Source organism: Sylvia atricapilla, chromosome 29, assembly GCF_009819655.1.
Source record: "Sylvia atricapilla isolate bSylAtr1 chromosome 29, bSylAtr1.pri, whole genome shotgun sequence".
In the NCBI taxonomy this organism is placed as follows: Eukaryota; Metazoa; Chordata; class Aves; order Passeriformes; family Sylviidae; genus Sylvia; species Sylvia atricapilla.
The window spans coordinates 174,307-189,218 of NC_089168.1; the positions used below are offsets into that span (position 1 = coordinate 174,307).

Sequence of the window (14,912 nt, forward strand, 5' to 3'; positions counted from 1 at the left end):
GGCAGGGTTAGGGGGTCAGGGCAGGGCTAGGGGGTCAGGGCAGGGTTAGGGGGTCAGGGCAGGGGGTCCAGACAGGGTTAGGGGGTCAGGGATCCAGGCAGGATTAGGGGATCAGTGCAGGGGGTGTAGGGTTAGAGGGTCAGGGCAGGTCCAGGCAAGATCTGGGGGGCAGGGCAGGGAGTTCAGGCAGGGCTCAGAGCAGGGTGTCCAGGCAGGGTTAAGGGGTCAGAGCAGGGTCCACGCAGAGTTAGGGTGTCAGGGCAGATCCAGGCAGGGTTAGGGGGTCAGGGCAGGGGTCAGGGCAGGGGGTCCAGGCAGGGCTCAGAGCAGGGGTCCAGGCAGGGTTAGGGGATCAGGGCAGGGGGTCTAGGCAGGATTAGGGGGGTCCGAACAGAGGGTCTAGGGTTGGTTAGGGGGTCAGGGCAGGGTCCAGGCAGGGTTAGGGGGTCAGGGCAGGATTGGGGGGTCAGGGCAGGGGGTCCAAGCAGGACTCAGAGAAGGAGTCCAGGCAGGGTTAGGGGATCAGAGAAGGGTGTCCAGGCAGGGTCAGAGGGTCAGGGCAGGGTTAGGGGGTCAGGACAGGGGTCCAGGGGACTGGGGGCAGTGACCCCACAGTGCAGAGCAGCGTCTCCCTCCCCTGACTCCCCCCCACAGGGAGGGGACCCCCACCCATCTCAGCACATCCCGGTCACAGCACAGGGGTGACCAGAAACATTTAATGGTCTTTGAGTAGAAAACAGTACAAAAGGTACAAAAACTGGGGAAAGGGCAGGGAGCCCGTGTGGTTTGGCTGCTCCAAGGCACTGGGACCCCCATGGCCAGGGGAGGTGACAGTGACAAGATGTGACACTGGCAGTTGGTCCCTCAGCGTCAAGGCCTCAGAAATCTCCTTGCAGATCTGTGAAGAGGAGAAATGGGAAGTTTTTTTCCAGGCAAAGGAAAGCTGTCACAGCCAACAGCCATCACTCAGCTCCCTCTTGGTGTCCCCTCTTTGTCACCAACCCTCGTGGGCCCAAATCCAATGGGACAGACCCAAAATCCAATGATACAGACCCAAAATCCAACAGGTCGGACCCTCAAATCCAACAGGAGACCCCCAAATCTGTTATCAGAGCCAGAAGGCCCCACTTGGGGTCCTTTTTGGGGGCACTCACCGCTCTGACGGATTTTCTCTCCCCGCCGGGCATTTTCCATCCCCTCCACGAACTGCTCAAAGACCCTCACATAAGGGGCCAGGCTCGTCTTCTTATAGTCTGGAGGGTTTGGGGAGTGGACAGGGGCAGGAGTGGGTGCTGGGGATCCCCAAAACCCCAGCCTTGACCCCCAAAACCCCACTCCTGACCCCCAAATTTCAGCCTTGACCCCCACACCTTGTCCTCGAATCCCCAACTCTGGTCCTACTTCCCAAAACCCCAGCCTTGTCCCTCAAACTCCAATCTTAACCCCCAAACCCCATCCCCGACCCCCAAACCCCATCCCTGACCCCCAAACCCCAACCCTGACCCCCAAACCCCAAACCCTGACCCCCAAACCCCGGCCCCCAAACCCCATCCCTGATCCCATCCCTGACCCCCAAACCCCAACCCTGACTCCCAAACTCCATCCCTGACCCCCAAACTCCATCCCTGACCCCCAAACCCCAACCCTGATCCCCAAACCCCATCCCTGACGCCTAAACCACAACCCTGACCCCAAACCCCGACCCCCAAACCCCATCCCTGACCCCCAAACCTCAACCCCTAAACCCCAACCTTGACCTCCAAACCCCATCCCTGATTCCATCCCTGACCCCCAAACCCCAGCCCTGACTCCCAAACTCCATCCCTGACCCCCAAACCCTGACTCCCAAACCCCAACCCCCAAAGTCCATCCCTGATCCCATCCCTGACCCCCAAACCCCAACCCTGACCCCAAACCCCGACCCCCAAACCCCATCCCTGACCCCCAAACCCCAGCCCCTCTCACCCCTCATGCGGCGCTTTGGCTCCGTCTCCCCGGTGTCCTCCCTCTCCCCATCGCTGCCGGCCGTGTCCAGCTCCTGGCACAGGGAGCTGCCAGACAAACGGGACGTGCTGGGGGGGCTCTGGCACCACCAGGACCCCCCCTCCCTTTGCTGCCACCTCACATACCTGATGGTGGGGACAGCAAACGGGTCAAACTGGTCCAGTCTCTGCAGGTCCAGCGGCACCGAAACTCGACCTGTGACAGAACAATGTCCCCAGGTGTTTTTATCTAACCAAAATATGGAACCAAAAATGTGTATTCTATTGGCCAGCTGGATGTTGGGAAAGGTGATGCAGGAAAAGCTTACAGATATCATTGCCTGGCAAGAGATTCTGAAAATATAAAAGCTGTGAGTAAAGTTGAGTGATGGCACTGGGAGCGTGTGTGTGTGTGTAGTTGTACAGCAGTGTGTAATGTCACAGGGTGAAATATTTAAGGTTTGGGGTTTTAGGATATAGAATAGTTATATATATATATATAAAAGAGACAATATGGAGGGATTTGGGTGTTGCCTGAGTTCTTCTTCACTTTCTTCTTCCTTTTTCTTCTCGGCTTTGGGTGATCTTTTCTAACTGGTTGGTGAAAGCCCACATTGAGGACACTAAGTGATCTTTAATATTAATTAAAATAAATCTTAATAAATAAAAATAACTTAGGTGTCGGGTTTTAATTGGTTTTGCTTATTGTTTAAAAGTCCTTGAAACACATTAGAAGGGGCCATTTTCTCGCCCTGTAAGACAGAGCTCACACCTGGTGATACATTTATTATTATTATATTTATTTATTATATCTTAGGTAAGATATAATAAACAAGATACAATGGTGTCTAGGCTCTTCTGTCCAGCCCTGGCTAGAGCTAACACCTCAAGAGGCCAGCTGTTAAAGCCAGGTGGAGCAGTGTTCTTTATCTCCTCTGTGACCCATCCTCCCTGTCCTACAACCGGGAGGATATCTTCTGTTAATGGGCCATTAAAGCTCACCACAAGACTGATAAAATTACATCATCCCATGGTGAGGTGCTCCACCCAGTGAGAAGAGCCAAGCGTTCTTACCCAATAAAACCTGCAATTCAGAACTGCAGGACACCCTGTTTTCCACTAGATTTCCCAGAGGAAGACCAGACCCATCTCACCACCACTGGAACCTTCTACAGGATCATCTCTGCTCCAGCAGAACCACATCTGTCACTTCAAGAAGATTTATTAGACTGCTACCAACACCCCGACCTACAGGGTGTGTTCTGACCCTGTCAGTGTTTCTAGGATTTTTTTTTTTTTGTACTACTACATTTTTATTTTTAATATTCCTACTGAAGAGCTGTTACCCCTATTCCCATACCTTTGCCCGAAATCCCCCTTAACTGCAAAATTACAACAATTTGGAGGGAGGAGGGTTTACCTTCTCCATTCCAAGGGAAGCTCTGTTGGGGAAGATGAATCAGGGAAACCTTATAAATATGATTGCTTAGCAAAAGATTCTGAAAATATGAAACCTATAATCGAAATAGAAATGAAAGCTGACTCTGAGTTGTAGGATACTGAGTCTTAGTTACTCTATAACCTGAAAACAATGATCTAGCTGAAGGAGAATCCCTTTGGATTGAACAATCCCTTTCTGCTGGCTAAGGGATCCAAAAGTCAATATAGCAAACCAGAAGTCTAAAGAGTAGTTTTTAGACTTTAAAATATAACACAGTATGGTGATATAGTAGTTCTTATAGGCTGGATGTAGATTCTATAGGATTTTGTCTCTTGTGTTGGTTGGTCACTGAAAGTTAGAATATTCATCACATAAAGGAGATACAATGGATTGTAACAAGGACCTCGCTCTCTTAACTCCCTTAACTCTCCTAACTCTTACCTCTTCGTCCTCTCCTTCTCGCTGCTCTTAGCTCTCTTAGCTCTTAACTCTTACTCATACCTCTTCTCTTAACTCTTAACTCTTCCCCTTCCTCTTCCCCCTATTCTCGCTCTCTCTTGCTCTCTCACTCCCTTCTCTCTCAGCTCTCACTCTGCTGTTCTCTCTCCCTTTCTCTTTGGGACTTCCCATGAGCCCAGGCTGGTGGCTGAAGGCAAGGCCCTTTTTACCCATGACCCTTGCAATAAAACCACATGTTCTACAATATACAGGTCGGCAGAATTCCTTGTCCCAGCCAGATTCACCTACAAAGCTCCAGCTCCCAGCCTGTCTCCCCAAACCAAGACACCAAGCTGTCAGAGTCCAGGACATCCCCTTGGATGGCCTGGGACCCGAGGAAGGGAATTTGAGCCCTGGACAGGGGGGTTTGGAGCTGGTCCAGGGGCTCGGAGACCTTGGCACAGAGCCCAGGAAAACACCGGGTTTGATTTTAATCCATGGGAAAAGCTTCCAACACTGCAAAAGGAATTACAAACCACCGGGATGTGAAAATAGTAGTTTTGTACAGTAGACGATACAGAATTCAGTAGTTTTAGAGTTTATCGAAAAGAAGTAAATGGGGACAAGATGGTGGAATTTGGGTGGTACCTCATGTACTTCTCCTTCTTCCTCGTCCTCCATCTTTTGGGGTGGTGATGGCACAAAGTAGTTAAGAGTGGATTGGAGCAAGGTAGAAATGTCACTTTTAGTGTGGGCACTGAGCATTGGCACAAAATAGTAAATAACCAATACGTAGTTATCTGTACAAATGTTAGGGGACATCCCCTGAGGCAGTCGCCTCGTGTCCCAGCTGCTGTCCAGACCTCAGCTGGGAGCAGAGAAAATCCTGAGATATCAAATAATAAACACCACAAGAAACCAGAAAACAGATCTTGAGGACTCTGCTTTTTTTCACCGACGCGACTCGGGGCTTTTAGAGGGCCAAGGACTTTAAACCACCTAAATCTCGGGTGAGGAAACCCCCTTGACACCAAGCCAACCACAACCCACCTGTCTTGGGGTGGACACTGAAGGGGCTCTTGAGGAGGTGGCCCAGGCCTTTGCTGACGTTGATGTCGAGGCGAGGGAAGCAGAACTGGAGCATCACCTCCCAGTCGGCGTAGCAGGGCCCCGTGGTCGCCGCCCGCCCGCCCGCCCTGCTCCGCTCCATGCGGGTCCTCAGCAGCTCCCAGCGCTGCACCGAGTCCTTCTTCTTGGGGAACTCGGCCTGCAGCGCCTCCCGGTGCTGTGCTGGGGCTGGGTCAAGGCTCAGCACAAACTCCTAGCCGTGTTTCATTTTTACAGGGCACCACTTACCCTTCCAGGACACCATTCACCCTTCCAGAACCCCATTCACCCCTTCCAGGATCCCACTTGCCTTTCCAAACCCCATCCCTGACCTTCCAGGATTTTATTTACCCTTCCAGAACACCATTTACCCTTCTAGGAGCACTTTTATCCTTCCAGGACCCCATTTACCCTTCTAGGAGCACTTTTACCCTTTCCAGAATCCCACTTACCCCTCAGGGCCCCATGTTTTAACCCCACATTTTAATCCCATTTTAACCCCATGTTTTAACCCCATGTTTTAATTTTAACCCCATGTTTTCATCCCATTTTAATCCCACTTTAACCCCATGTTTTAATTTAAACCCCATTTTTAACCCCATGTTTTAATCTTAACCCCGAATTTTAATCCCATTTAAACCCCATGTTTTAACCTAGTGTTTTAATTTTAACCCCATGTTTACACCCCATTTCAACCCCACGTTTTAATTTTAACCTCATATTTTAACCCCATTTCAACCCCACGTTTTAATTTTAACCCCACGTTTTAACCCAATGTTTTAATTTTAACCCTACATTTGAACTCCTCATTTTAACCCCACCTTTTAACCCAACGTTTTAATTCTGACACCATGTTTTAACCCCATTTTAACCCCACGTTTTTTAATTTTTTTCTCCACGTTTTAACCCCTTGTGTGCCCTCCCTCCCGACACGGAGCAGCTCTGGGAAGGAAGGATATCCTCTGGGATGAGAGCCAGCACCTTGTCCCACTTCTCGGGGCTGCCCAGGATGTCCTGCCCCACCAGTGCATACTCCTCAAAGTATTTCTCCACCACGTCAACCGAGCGCCTGTGGGGAGCAGGGTGGGCTCAGCACCCACCGGAGCCCGTGGGGATGGAAAAAAGGGTCCTCACCCACCTGATGAAGGGGTGGATGGGGTGGGAGAGGGTCACCTTCTTCACCATGTCCGCACCGCCCTGGGGGACAGCAGTGGTCAGTGTGGGGGGGTGGGCAGGGGGGGCTTGGCCACCTGAACTCATCTGCTGCAGGGTCATGGGGTGCCTAACCTCCCATAAATCCATCTTCTCCAGGGTCAGGGGGTGCCTAATCCCCCATAAATCCATCTTCTCCAGGGTCAGGGGGTGCCTAACCCCCCATAAATCCATCTTCTCCAGGGTCAGGGGGTGCCTAATCCCCCATAAATCCATCTTCTCCAGGGTCATGGGGTGCCTAGCCCCCCATAAATCCATCTTCTCCAGGGTCAGGGGGTGCCTAACACCCCATAAATCCATCTACTCCAAAGTCAGGGGTGCCCAGACCCACGTGCACCCACCTTCACTAGGGTCAGGATGGGCAAGGGGTGCCTAAGTCCCATTAGCCCACCTTCTCCAGGCTAAGGGGATGCCCAAACTCCCATAAACTCACCTTCACCAGTGTCACAGGGTGTCCAAACCCCTATAAATCCACCTTCCACAGCATCACGGGGTGCCCAAAGCCCCACAAACCCACCTTCACCAGGGTGAGAGGGTGCCCAGACCCCCATAAACCCACCTCCTCCAGGGTCAGGGGGTGCCTAACCCCACATAAGCCCATCTTCTCCTAGCTCAAGAGGTACTCAAAGCCCCATAAACCCACCTTCTCCAGTGTCACGGGATGCCCAAAACCCCACCTTCTCCAGGGCCAGGGTGGGCAAGGGGTGCCCAAACCCCCCGTAAACCCACCTTCATCAGGGTGAGAGAATGCCCAAACCCCCCATAAACCCACCTCCATCAGGGTTAGGGGTGGGCAGGGGGTTCCTGGCCCCCCTTGCACCCACCTTCACCAGGCTCAGGTACTCCACAGCAGCCGACCGCAGCGCTGGGGACCATTTCCTCACCGCATCGTCACACACCCAGCAGTGGACACCTCTCCTGCCAGAGTACACCCACAGGCGGTGCCGCACGCCCAGGTCCTCTGTGGGGAGGCACAGATGGGTTTTAGGGGGCACAGATGGGTTTGGGGGGCACAGATGGGTTTTAGGGGGCACAGATGGGTTTTGGGCCACATCAGGACAGGCTGTGGCGACCACCCAAAATGATGGTGCCACAAACCTGCCGGGCACCAGCGTGTCCCCCAGCTCGGTGAGAGCATTGGCCTGGCCCCTCTTTGGGGTCTGGGCACAGCTGTGGGGCTGAGGGTGGTCTGCACGTGCACAGCCAGGACCCACGGGTGTCCCCAAGCCCCTCACCCACGAGCGCGCGGTCAATGATGCGGACAGCGATGGTCATCAGCGTCCAGCACTTGGAGCAGATATCGGCCGAGCTGGGGGCAGAGTGAGGGGTGTCAGCCCGACACCCCACATCCCCAAACCCCCCTCCCAGCTCAGAGCCCCCCGTGGAACCTGCAGCACATCCGGACGTCGTCGTAATCTGTCATGTCAATGTCAAAGACCAGCTCCTTCTCCTGAGGCTGGAAGGCTCCCAGGTGCACCGTGTTGTGCTGGTTGGGCTGCAGGAGGGATGGGATGGGTTCAGCGCGGCCAGGGACCCCTGCAGACCCCCGGTCACGGCGGCCGGGACTCACCCGGTGCGAATAGACGGCGCCGATGTCGATCTTGTAGGGGTTGATCTTCTGCAGCTCCCGCTCCAGCTCCTGGGGGCTGCCGAAGGACTGGAACCGCAGGTACACATCATCCCGCAGGGTGAAGGAGAACTCCCGCTGCTGGAAGTAGTTCTTCACCACTGCAGGGACGCGGGAGGGTCGGGCAGGGCGGGGGTGGTCAATGCCCTCCTAAATCCCCCCGTTACAGTCAACCCCAGGCTATTCCTTCCCTGCTCCTCCCGATGTCCCGCTGAGCGCATCCACCCACCGCCTGCCCCTGCACCTCAACGTGGGACCCGGGATCGCGGTGTTCCCGTCCGGTGTGGGTGCCCTCCGCCCGGTATCGCCACCCCCAGCCCAGCATCGGTCCCTCTCCTCCGGTATCGTGGTCCCCGATGGTGCCCCCGGCCCAGTATCGATGTCCCCATCCCGGTAGCCGTGCCTCTGCCCAGTACCGCATCCCCGACCGCGTCCCCCGGCCCGTATGGACACCTCCCGCCCGATATCGGTGTCCTCCCCCCGGTATCACCGCCGGAGCCCCGCCGCCCCGTAGGGATGCCCCTGCCCGGTATCACCGCATCCCCGACGGCGCCTCCCCGCCCGGTACCGGTTCCCCCAGCCCGCTCACCGCCGCCGTAGGTGAGCCAGCGGCCGTAGGGGCCGTGCGGGAAGAGGCGGCGGTAGAAGACCGGCAGCAGCTCGGGCAGCGCCGCCGGATCAAACGGCGCCATGGCGGGAACGGAGCGGCGGTGCCGGGCCCCGGGGGCCGCCGGGAGTTGTAGTCCGGCCCCGGGGGCCGCCGGGAGTTGTAGTCCGGCCCCGGGCAGCGGGGAACGGGGGGCACCGAGAGCGGGAGTGCGCGGCTCGGGGAGAGTGAGAGGAGAGCAAAGCACAGGAGCGGTGCCGGGATGGAGGGGAGGAGATGCCCCGGGGTGTGCGGAGTGCCGGGGTCTGGGGTCCGGGGGTGGTCCTGGAGCGCGGAGGTCCGAGCGGTCCCGGGATCCGGGGAGGTTCTCGGATCCGGGAGGGTTGCGGGGTGCTGAGATCCGGGGATGTGCCGGGATCCGAGGGGGTCCCGAGGCGGGTGGGAGCCGGGGTGCTGAGGTTAGAGGGGATTTCGGCGTGCTGCAATGTCCCGGGGGAGTCCGGGAGCGCGGAGGTCCCGGGATGTCCCGGTGGCCGGGGGTCCGGAGAAGTGCGGGGGCGTGGGGGTCCAGGGTATGTCCAGACACCCAAGAGGGTCCCAGGAGGGTCTGTCTGGGACTGTCCCGGAGTCCGGGCGGGTCCCTGGAGCGGGGTCCGGTAGACCCTGAGGTGCTAAGGTCCGGAGGGGTCCCGCGTTTCTGGGTGGTCGCAGAGTCCGGAGGCTTCCCGGGAGGGCAGCGCAGCAGTGCGGGAACCCCCGGGCGCTGCCTCGCTCCCGTTAACTATTCCCCGCAAGAGCGGCGGGAGCAAAGCCCCGGGACACATCCCGGGGCACTGCCCGCAGCCCAGCGGGCTCCAGGCGGCAGCAGCGGGACAAGTCCCGTAAGAAGTCGGGGCGGAGCCGATCCCAGATCCCGGTAGTGCCGGGAAGACCAGCAGCATCTCCGGGGTGGTTGTCCCGGAGTCCGCTAATTAATTATTAACAGCAAGGCCAAGGTCGGGACAAGCCGGTCCTGGTGGTTTTCCAGTCCCCATCCCGGTGCCGGGGATGTGGCTGTACGCGGCCGCGGTGCTGCTGGGGCTGTTCCTGCTGCGGCGCTGGCACCGGGAGCGGCAGACGGTGCCGAGGCTCTCGGAGAAGCACGTGCTGATCACAGGATGTGACAGCGGCTTCGGGAACCTGCTGGCGCGGCAGCTGGACACGCGTGGGCTGCGGGTGCTGGCCGCCTGCCTGACCGACGCCGGGGCCGCGCAGCTGCGGGCGGCCACCTCCAACCGGCTCCAGACCGTCCTGCTGGACGTCACCTCCAGCAAGAGCATCGCCGATGTCACCGCCTGGGTCCGCGAGCGTGTGGGTGATCAAGGTAAGATGGGGTGGCCCCTCCTGTTGTCACCCCATTGTCATCTCATGGGTCTTTCTTCCACTTTTCCCACTCAACACAGGTGAGGCTGGCACAGGTATGTGGACTGGGGAACAGCCTCAGCTGATCCTTTCTCGTCTCCCCCAGGGCTCTGGGGACTGGTGAACAACGCAGGGATCGCCATCCCCACCGCCCCCAACGAGTGGCTGACCAAGGAAGACTTTGTCAAGGTGCTGGATGTCAACCTGGTGGGGATGGTGGAGGTGACACTGAGCCTCCTGCCGCTGGTGCGGCGGGCGCGGGGCCGAGTGGTCAATGTGTCCAGTGTGATGGGCCGTGTGTCCTTCTTTGGTGGTGGGTACTGCATCTCCAAGTACGGTGTGGAGGCCTTCTCTGACAGCCTCAGGTAAGTCTGCTCAACTGGCTCCATCCTGATTTCCCAGTTTGTTTTCCTGGACTTTGTCTGTCACAGTTGTGAACCTCCATCCTCATGCAAACGTGAGTGAGCACAGGTCAGACTCTTCTGCTGAAGTGTGAACAGCTCCTGTACTGGCATGGAGCCTCCCCTATGGACATTGTCCCTGTCCAAGATCCTCCTGGACATGGCCCTGCTGTCCTGAGCTTTGCTTTGTTCCCAACCCGTCCAGATTTGGCAAATGCTTGCTGACACACTGTCTCGGCCGTGTGCCGGGCTGGCACAGGGTCCGCTGGCGTGCTCAGGCTCTGCTCCACACCTGTGGCATGAGGCTGCATCCCATGAGAGATGCTCTGGTGCTGCTCCCATGTCCCACAGGACTCAATCCCTTCCAGGCTTGAGATGCACAACTTTGGGGTGAAGGTCTGTGTGATCGAGCCGGGCTACTTCAAAACAATGATCACCAACACTGATAACCTGGAGAAGAACTTTCATTGCAGCTGGCAGAAGCTTCCAGAGGAAATCAAAGCCAGTTATGGGGAGAGTTACTTGAGGCAGTGTAAGTACCTCTCCCAAAGGCTGTGTGATCCTCTTTCTCTCCTGACACAAGGCACATCCCTTGGACCACGAGGGTCCCATGGGGATCCCACTGCCCCAACACCCCATGGAGCCACTTGGCTCTGCTCGGCTCCAGAGTCTCAGCAGCATTTTCTGCCTCTGCAGTTGTGGAGATGCTCAAGATGATGGATAAGTACAACAACTCCAACCTGTCACTGGTCACTAACTGCATGGAGCACGCACTGACCAGCCTCCACCCCCGCACCCGCTACTCGGCTGGCTGGGATGCCAAGCTGCTCTACCTCCCCATCAGCTACCTGCCCTCAGCCCTCACCGACGCCCTGTTCACCTTATTCTACCCCAAATCCGTTGGGAAAGCCTAAGGTGGGGATACAGCAGCCAGCCAGGACCAGAGTGGGATCCGATGACACACGGTGGGATCCAGAATCAGCTGCTGCCAGGACCACACTGCGGTCTCTGAATTTGTAACTGCACGTACATCTGACCCTCTGTCCCCTCCTCACGGATGGGTTTGTCCTGAATAAAGACTCCCTATCCCCTCATAGCAGACCGTGGTGTCACTCTTAGGCTGTGGCACCAAGGCTGTGCGTAGAGGCTCTAACTACTCCCCTGAGCACCTGCTGCATGCAGGATCCAGCCCCTGACAAGTTGCTGAGGGACTTGCCCAGACTGGCACCCCAAGTATTGACACACATAAAGTAAAACTCAGACCTGTTCCAACCTGAGCAGATTTCCCTCTAGGCAAAGAGCCAAGCAGCCTCTTATAGAATCCTCCTCCTCTGCTTCCTCCTTCTCCTGCAGAGCTGCTTGTGGGGGTCTGTCCTGCTCCATCACCACATTTGGGGACATTATCCCCTGGCAACACTGAGTAAGAGGGAAAGGTCTGGAAAGGTCCAGGGTTGGTGCTGCTGGCTGTATCTGGATGATTCCACCAAATCCAGCTCCGTGAGGCATTGGGATCCACCTGCTAAGGGCACAGCAGAGCCCCAGGCACACGGAATGGTGCAAGGCAAAGCCGGGAGTTGCAAAAATTACAGACCAAGAGGAGACAAAATTCACCCAGGTGCTGCCGCAATCCTGGCCCTATAAATGCGGGCTGAGTGCGGCTGTCACGGGCTGTCCCTGCTGCCGAGGATGTGGCTGTACGCGGCCGCGGTGCTGCTGGGGCTGTTCCTGCTGCGGCGCTGGCACCGGGAGCGGCAGACGGTGCCGAGGCTCTCGGAGAAGCACGTGCTGATCACAGGATGTGACAGCGGCTTCGGGAACCTGCTGGCGCGGCAGCTGGACGCGCACGGGCTGCGGGTGCTGGCCGCCTGCCTGACCGACGCCGGGGCCGCGCAGCTGCGGGCGGCCACCTCCAACCGGCTCCAGACCGTCCTGCTGGACGTCACCTCCAGCAAGAGCATCGCCGATGTCACCGTCTGGGTCCGGGAGCGTGTGGGTGATCAAGGTAGGATGGGGTGGCCCCTCCTGTTGTCACCCCATTGTCACCTCATGGGCCCTTATTCCACCTTGCTCACTCAACACAGGTGAGGCTGGCACCGGTACGTGGACTGGGGAACAGCCTCAGCTCATCCCATCTCCTCTCCAGGGCTCTGGGGACTGGTGAACAACGCAGGGATCGCCACCCCCAGTGCCCCCAACGAGTGGCTGACCAAGGAAGACTTTGTCAAGGTGCTGGATGTCAACCTGGTGGGGATGGTGGAGGTGACACTGAGCCTCCTGCCGCTGGTGCGGCGGGCGCGGGGCCGAGTGGTCAATGTGTCCAGTGTGATGGGCCGTGTGTCCTGTTTTGGAGGCGGGTACTGCATCTCCAAGTACGGTGTGGAGGCCTTCTCTGACAGCCTCAGGTATGGCTGTGGCAGCTCCTGGAGTTCTCCTGTCCTTGTCCAGCAGCCTCCGCCTTGCCCCGTTCCCCAGAGAACTTGTGAAACGCTGACCACAAGTGGGCTGGGAGTGTGGGCAGGGCTGGAGCCGTGGGTGTGCAACCAGGGGAAGGGATTTGAGGAGCTCTGGAGCGAAGCACTAAAGGGATCTTGGGGTGGGGGTGATGGACCTGTCTGGTAGGTCTCAGGGTGTCCCAGGGTCTGGGGTTCTGGAGTTCAGGGGAGTCCCGAGGTACTGAGATTTGGGGAGGTCCCAGGATCCTGGAATGCTTTGGGGTCTGGGGTGGTGCCGAAGCACTGAGGTTCAGGAGGATCCCAAGGGTTCACGGGACGCTGAGTTCCGGGGATGTGTTGGGATCCAAGAGAGTCCCTGGAGCTTCCCTGTGCCCATGATGGGATGCCTCGGGAGGTCACAAGCTCTCCCTTGCTCCCCTCCTTCCCTCTCCCCCTCTCCCGGTCTCTGCCCTCCTCTTGCAGGCGGGAGCTCCGTCCCTTCGGCGTGCAGGTCTCCATCATCGAACCTGGAGGCTTCCGGACGGGAATGATCGACCCCGCACCGCTGGTGAAGAGCTTCCTCCGCCTCTGGGAGCGGCTCCCGGCAGAAGCCCAGGCTGCCTACGGCCGCCACTACTTGGATAAATGTGAGTCCATCCCCAAACTGCACCAACACCCCCCCGGTGACCCCACCTCCATCGGGCTGACCCCCTTTCTGCCCACCCAGATGCCAAGAGCACCACACTGATGCACCGCCTGAGCAGCTCCCGCCTGTCGCATGTCACCGATGCCATGGCACACGCGCTGCTGTCCCGCTGTCCCCGCAGCCGCTACGCCGCCGGCTGGGATGCCCGGCTCATCTTCCTGCCCCTCAGCTACTGCCCGGCCTGGCTGTCTGACACCATCTTTGGCCTCTTCCTGCCCATCCCGGCCAGCGGCATCCCCTGACAATGGCCACCAGAGCGGCCCGTGGGTGTCTCACGCCCTCGAAAATGTGTTCAATAAAGTTGGTGTAATGCTGGGACTGCGGCCTTGGAGGTGTCTGATGGCCATTTGGCCGTGGTGCTGGTGACCTGTCCCACCCCAGGGTCCTTGTGGCAGGATCCTGGCTGCTGCCTGTGCCCAGAGCAGCCACCTATCCCGGGATACTCCAGTTTGGCTGTCAGGGAACGAGCTGGGAAAGGCAGAGCGGTGTTTTATCCATCCTCTGGGCATGGTGCATCCAGGGATGCCTCGGCTGAGCTGCCAGGGAACCGGCTTGGAAAAGCCAAGTGGTGTTTATCCATCCCCTGGCCTCGTGGGCGGTGATCCCTGCGTCACTCATCGAGCTAATTAAGAGCTGATTAACGATCAGTAGCTGAGGGGCAGGCTTCTCAGATTGTGCGTTTGCCTGCGGGACCAGAGCAGCGCCAACACAGTCCCTCTCCCCCAGCTCTGGCAGAGGCCAGCCCACCCTGGACCGGGACCCCCGAGATGGGGAGGGCGAGAGGGGTGAGGAGAACCCGGCACCTTGCACAAGCTGCCTTCAGCTCGCCGAGCTGCTTCCCCAGCCAAGGGGAAGGCTTCTCCCAAGTGTTTTCTTTGGCTTAGAAAGCACAACGTCGGCGGCAGCCCCCGCAGGTCGCGTTCGGGGCCCGCGTGTCCCCCCAGGGGTCGGGATGCGGTGTGCCAAGTCCCCGGGAGCTCCTGCCTTGGCTCTACCTGCCGAGGGACATCTGTGCCCGCATCCCTCCGGCAGCATCGGGCTCATGACGCTGCCGGGGAGAGAAGTGGGAGAACGACAGATCCTTGGGGCTGCCTCTGCCTGGAGCCCACCTCTCCAGACCCTGAGGGGGCTCCTGGGCACACATTTGGGGTGCTGAGAGCCTTGGGACGCCCCAGGCGTTGCGGTAGGGATGGGCTGAGCCGTCTGTCCCAACCCCGTCTGTCTCAACCCAGCTGGTTTGGAAATAAAACCGGCTCCCAGACTTCGCTATTCCCACCAGATTCAGTAGCCCCCGGACAATTTTTGACGGCTCCCAGATCCTGCTCAGCCCCAGAGCTCGGTGTGGAAATTCCCTGACCTGTTAAATAGAACCAGCAGAGCATTGCTTCCCCCTTGGGTGAGGTGAAGCTGCCCAGCCCCTCAGTGGCTGAGCGGCCCCTCACCACCCCCAAGGCCCCAGCTGATCCAAAATGTGCCCGGGGGCCAGCACGAAGCTGCCGAGTTCCTGTTTGGAAGCCGATCCTGCCGGGGTTGGTACCTGCACACGGGGTCACCAGCT

The 14,912-nt window shown here is 58.0% G+C and overlaps 3 protein-coding genes across 3 annotated transcripts; 2 read left to right on the plus strand and 1 right to left on the minus strand.

Moving 5' to 3' along the window:
* Positions 1–699: 699 nt before the first annotated feature.
* PRIM1 (DNA primase subunit 1) lies at positions 700–8,510 on the minus strand. Its single transcript, XM_066337456.1, has 12 exons — positions 8,397–8,510; positions 7,751–7,908; positions 7,569–7,675; positions 7,416–7,489; positions 7,005–7,141; positions 6,107–6,165; positions 5,923–6,037; positions 4,912–5,143; positions 2,130–2,199; positions 1,966–2,051; positions 1,155–1,253; positions 700–898 (listed from the first exon to the last, which is right to left on the minus strand). Exons 1-12 carry the CDS (start codon positions 8,497–8,499, stop codon positions 879–881), a joined length of 1,260 nt encoding a protein of 419 aa, XP_066193553.1. The 5' UTR covers positions 8,500–8,510; the 3' UTR covers positions 700–878.
* Positions 8,511–9,264: 754 nt separating this feature from the next.
* On the plus strand, positions 9,265–11,310 carry LOC136372723 (retinol dehydrogenase 16-like). Its single transcript, XM_066337463.1, has 4 exons — positions 9,265–9,777; positions 9,922–10,180; positions 10,585–10,748; positions 10,913–11,310. The coding sequence occupies exons 1-4, from the start codon at positions 9,462–9,464 to the stop codon at positions 11,128–11,130; spliced, it is 957 nt and encodes a 318-aa protein (XP_066193560.1). The 5' UTR covers positions 9,265–9,461; the 3' UTR covers positions 11,131–11,310.
* A 96-nt stretch (positions 11,311–11,406) lies between these two features.
* LOC136372722 (retinol dehydrogenase 16-like) lies at positions 11,407–13,624 on the plus strand. Its single transcript, XM_066337462.1, has 4 exons — positions 11,407–12,218; positions 12,360–12,618; positions 13,132–13,295; positions 13,376–13,624. Exons 1-4 carry the CDS (start codon positions 11,858–11,860, stop codon positions 13,594–13,596), a joined length of 1,005 nt encoding a protein of 334 aa, XP_066193559.1. The 5' UTR covers positions 11,407–11,857; the 3' UTR covers positions 13,597–13,624.
* Positions 13,625–14,912: the final 1,288 nt, after the last annotated feature.

Coding starts and splice junctions, on each gene's coding strand:
- PRIM1 (XM_066337456.1), bottom strand. CDS start 8,499: ATGGCGCCGTTTGATCCGGCGGCGCTGCCCGAGCTGCTGCCGGTCTTC. Junction 5,144..5,922: donor CTCTCATCCCAGAGGATATC/CTTCCTTCCCAG, acceptor CCAGCACAGCAC/CGGGAGGCGCTGCAGGCCGA. Junction 2,052..2,129: donor TTTGCTGTCCCCACCATCAG/GTATGTGAGGTG, acceptor TTTGTCTGGCAG/CTCCCTGTGCCAGGAGCTGG.
- LOC136372723 (XM_066337463.1), top strand. CDS start 9,462: ATGTGGCTGTACGCGGCCGCGGTGCTGCTGGGGCTGTTCCTGCTGCGG. Junction 9,778..9,921: donor CGAGCGTGTGGGTGATCAAG/GTAAGATGGGGT, acceptor CGTCTCCCCCAG/GGCTCTGGGGACTGGTGAAC. Junction 10,749..10,912: donor GGAGAGTTACTTGAGGCAGT/GTAAGTACCTCT, acceptor CTGCCTCTGCAG/TTGTGGAGATGCTCAAGATG.
- LOC136372722 (XM_066337462.1), top strand. CDS start 11,858: ATGCGGGCTGAGTGCGGCTGTCACGGGCTGTCCCTGCTGCCGAGGATG. Junction 12,219..12,359: donor GGAGCGTGTGGGTGATCAAG/GTAGGATGGGGT, acceptor TCTCCTCTCCAG/GGCTCTGGGGACTGGTGAAC. Junction 12,619..13,131: donor GCCTTCTCTGACAGCCTCAG/GTATGGCTGTGG, acceptor CTCCTCTTGCAG/GCGGGAGCTCCGTCCCTTCG.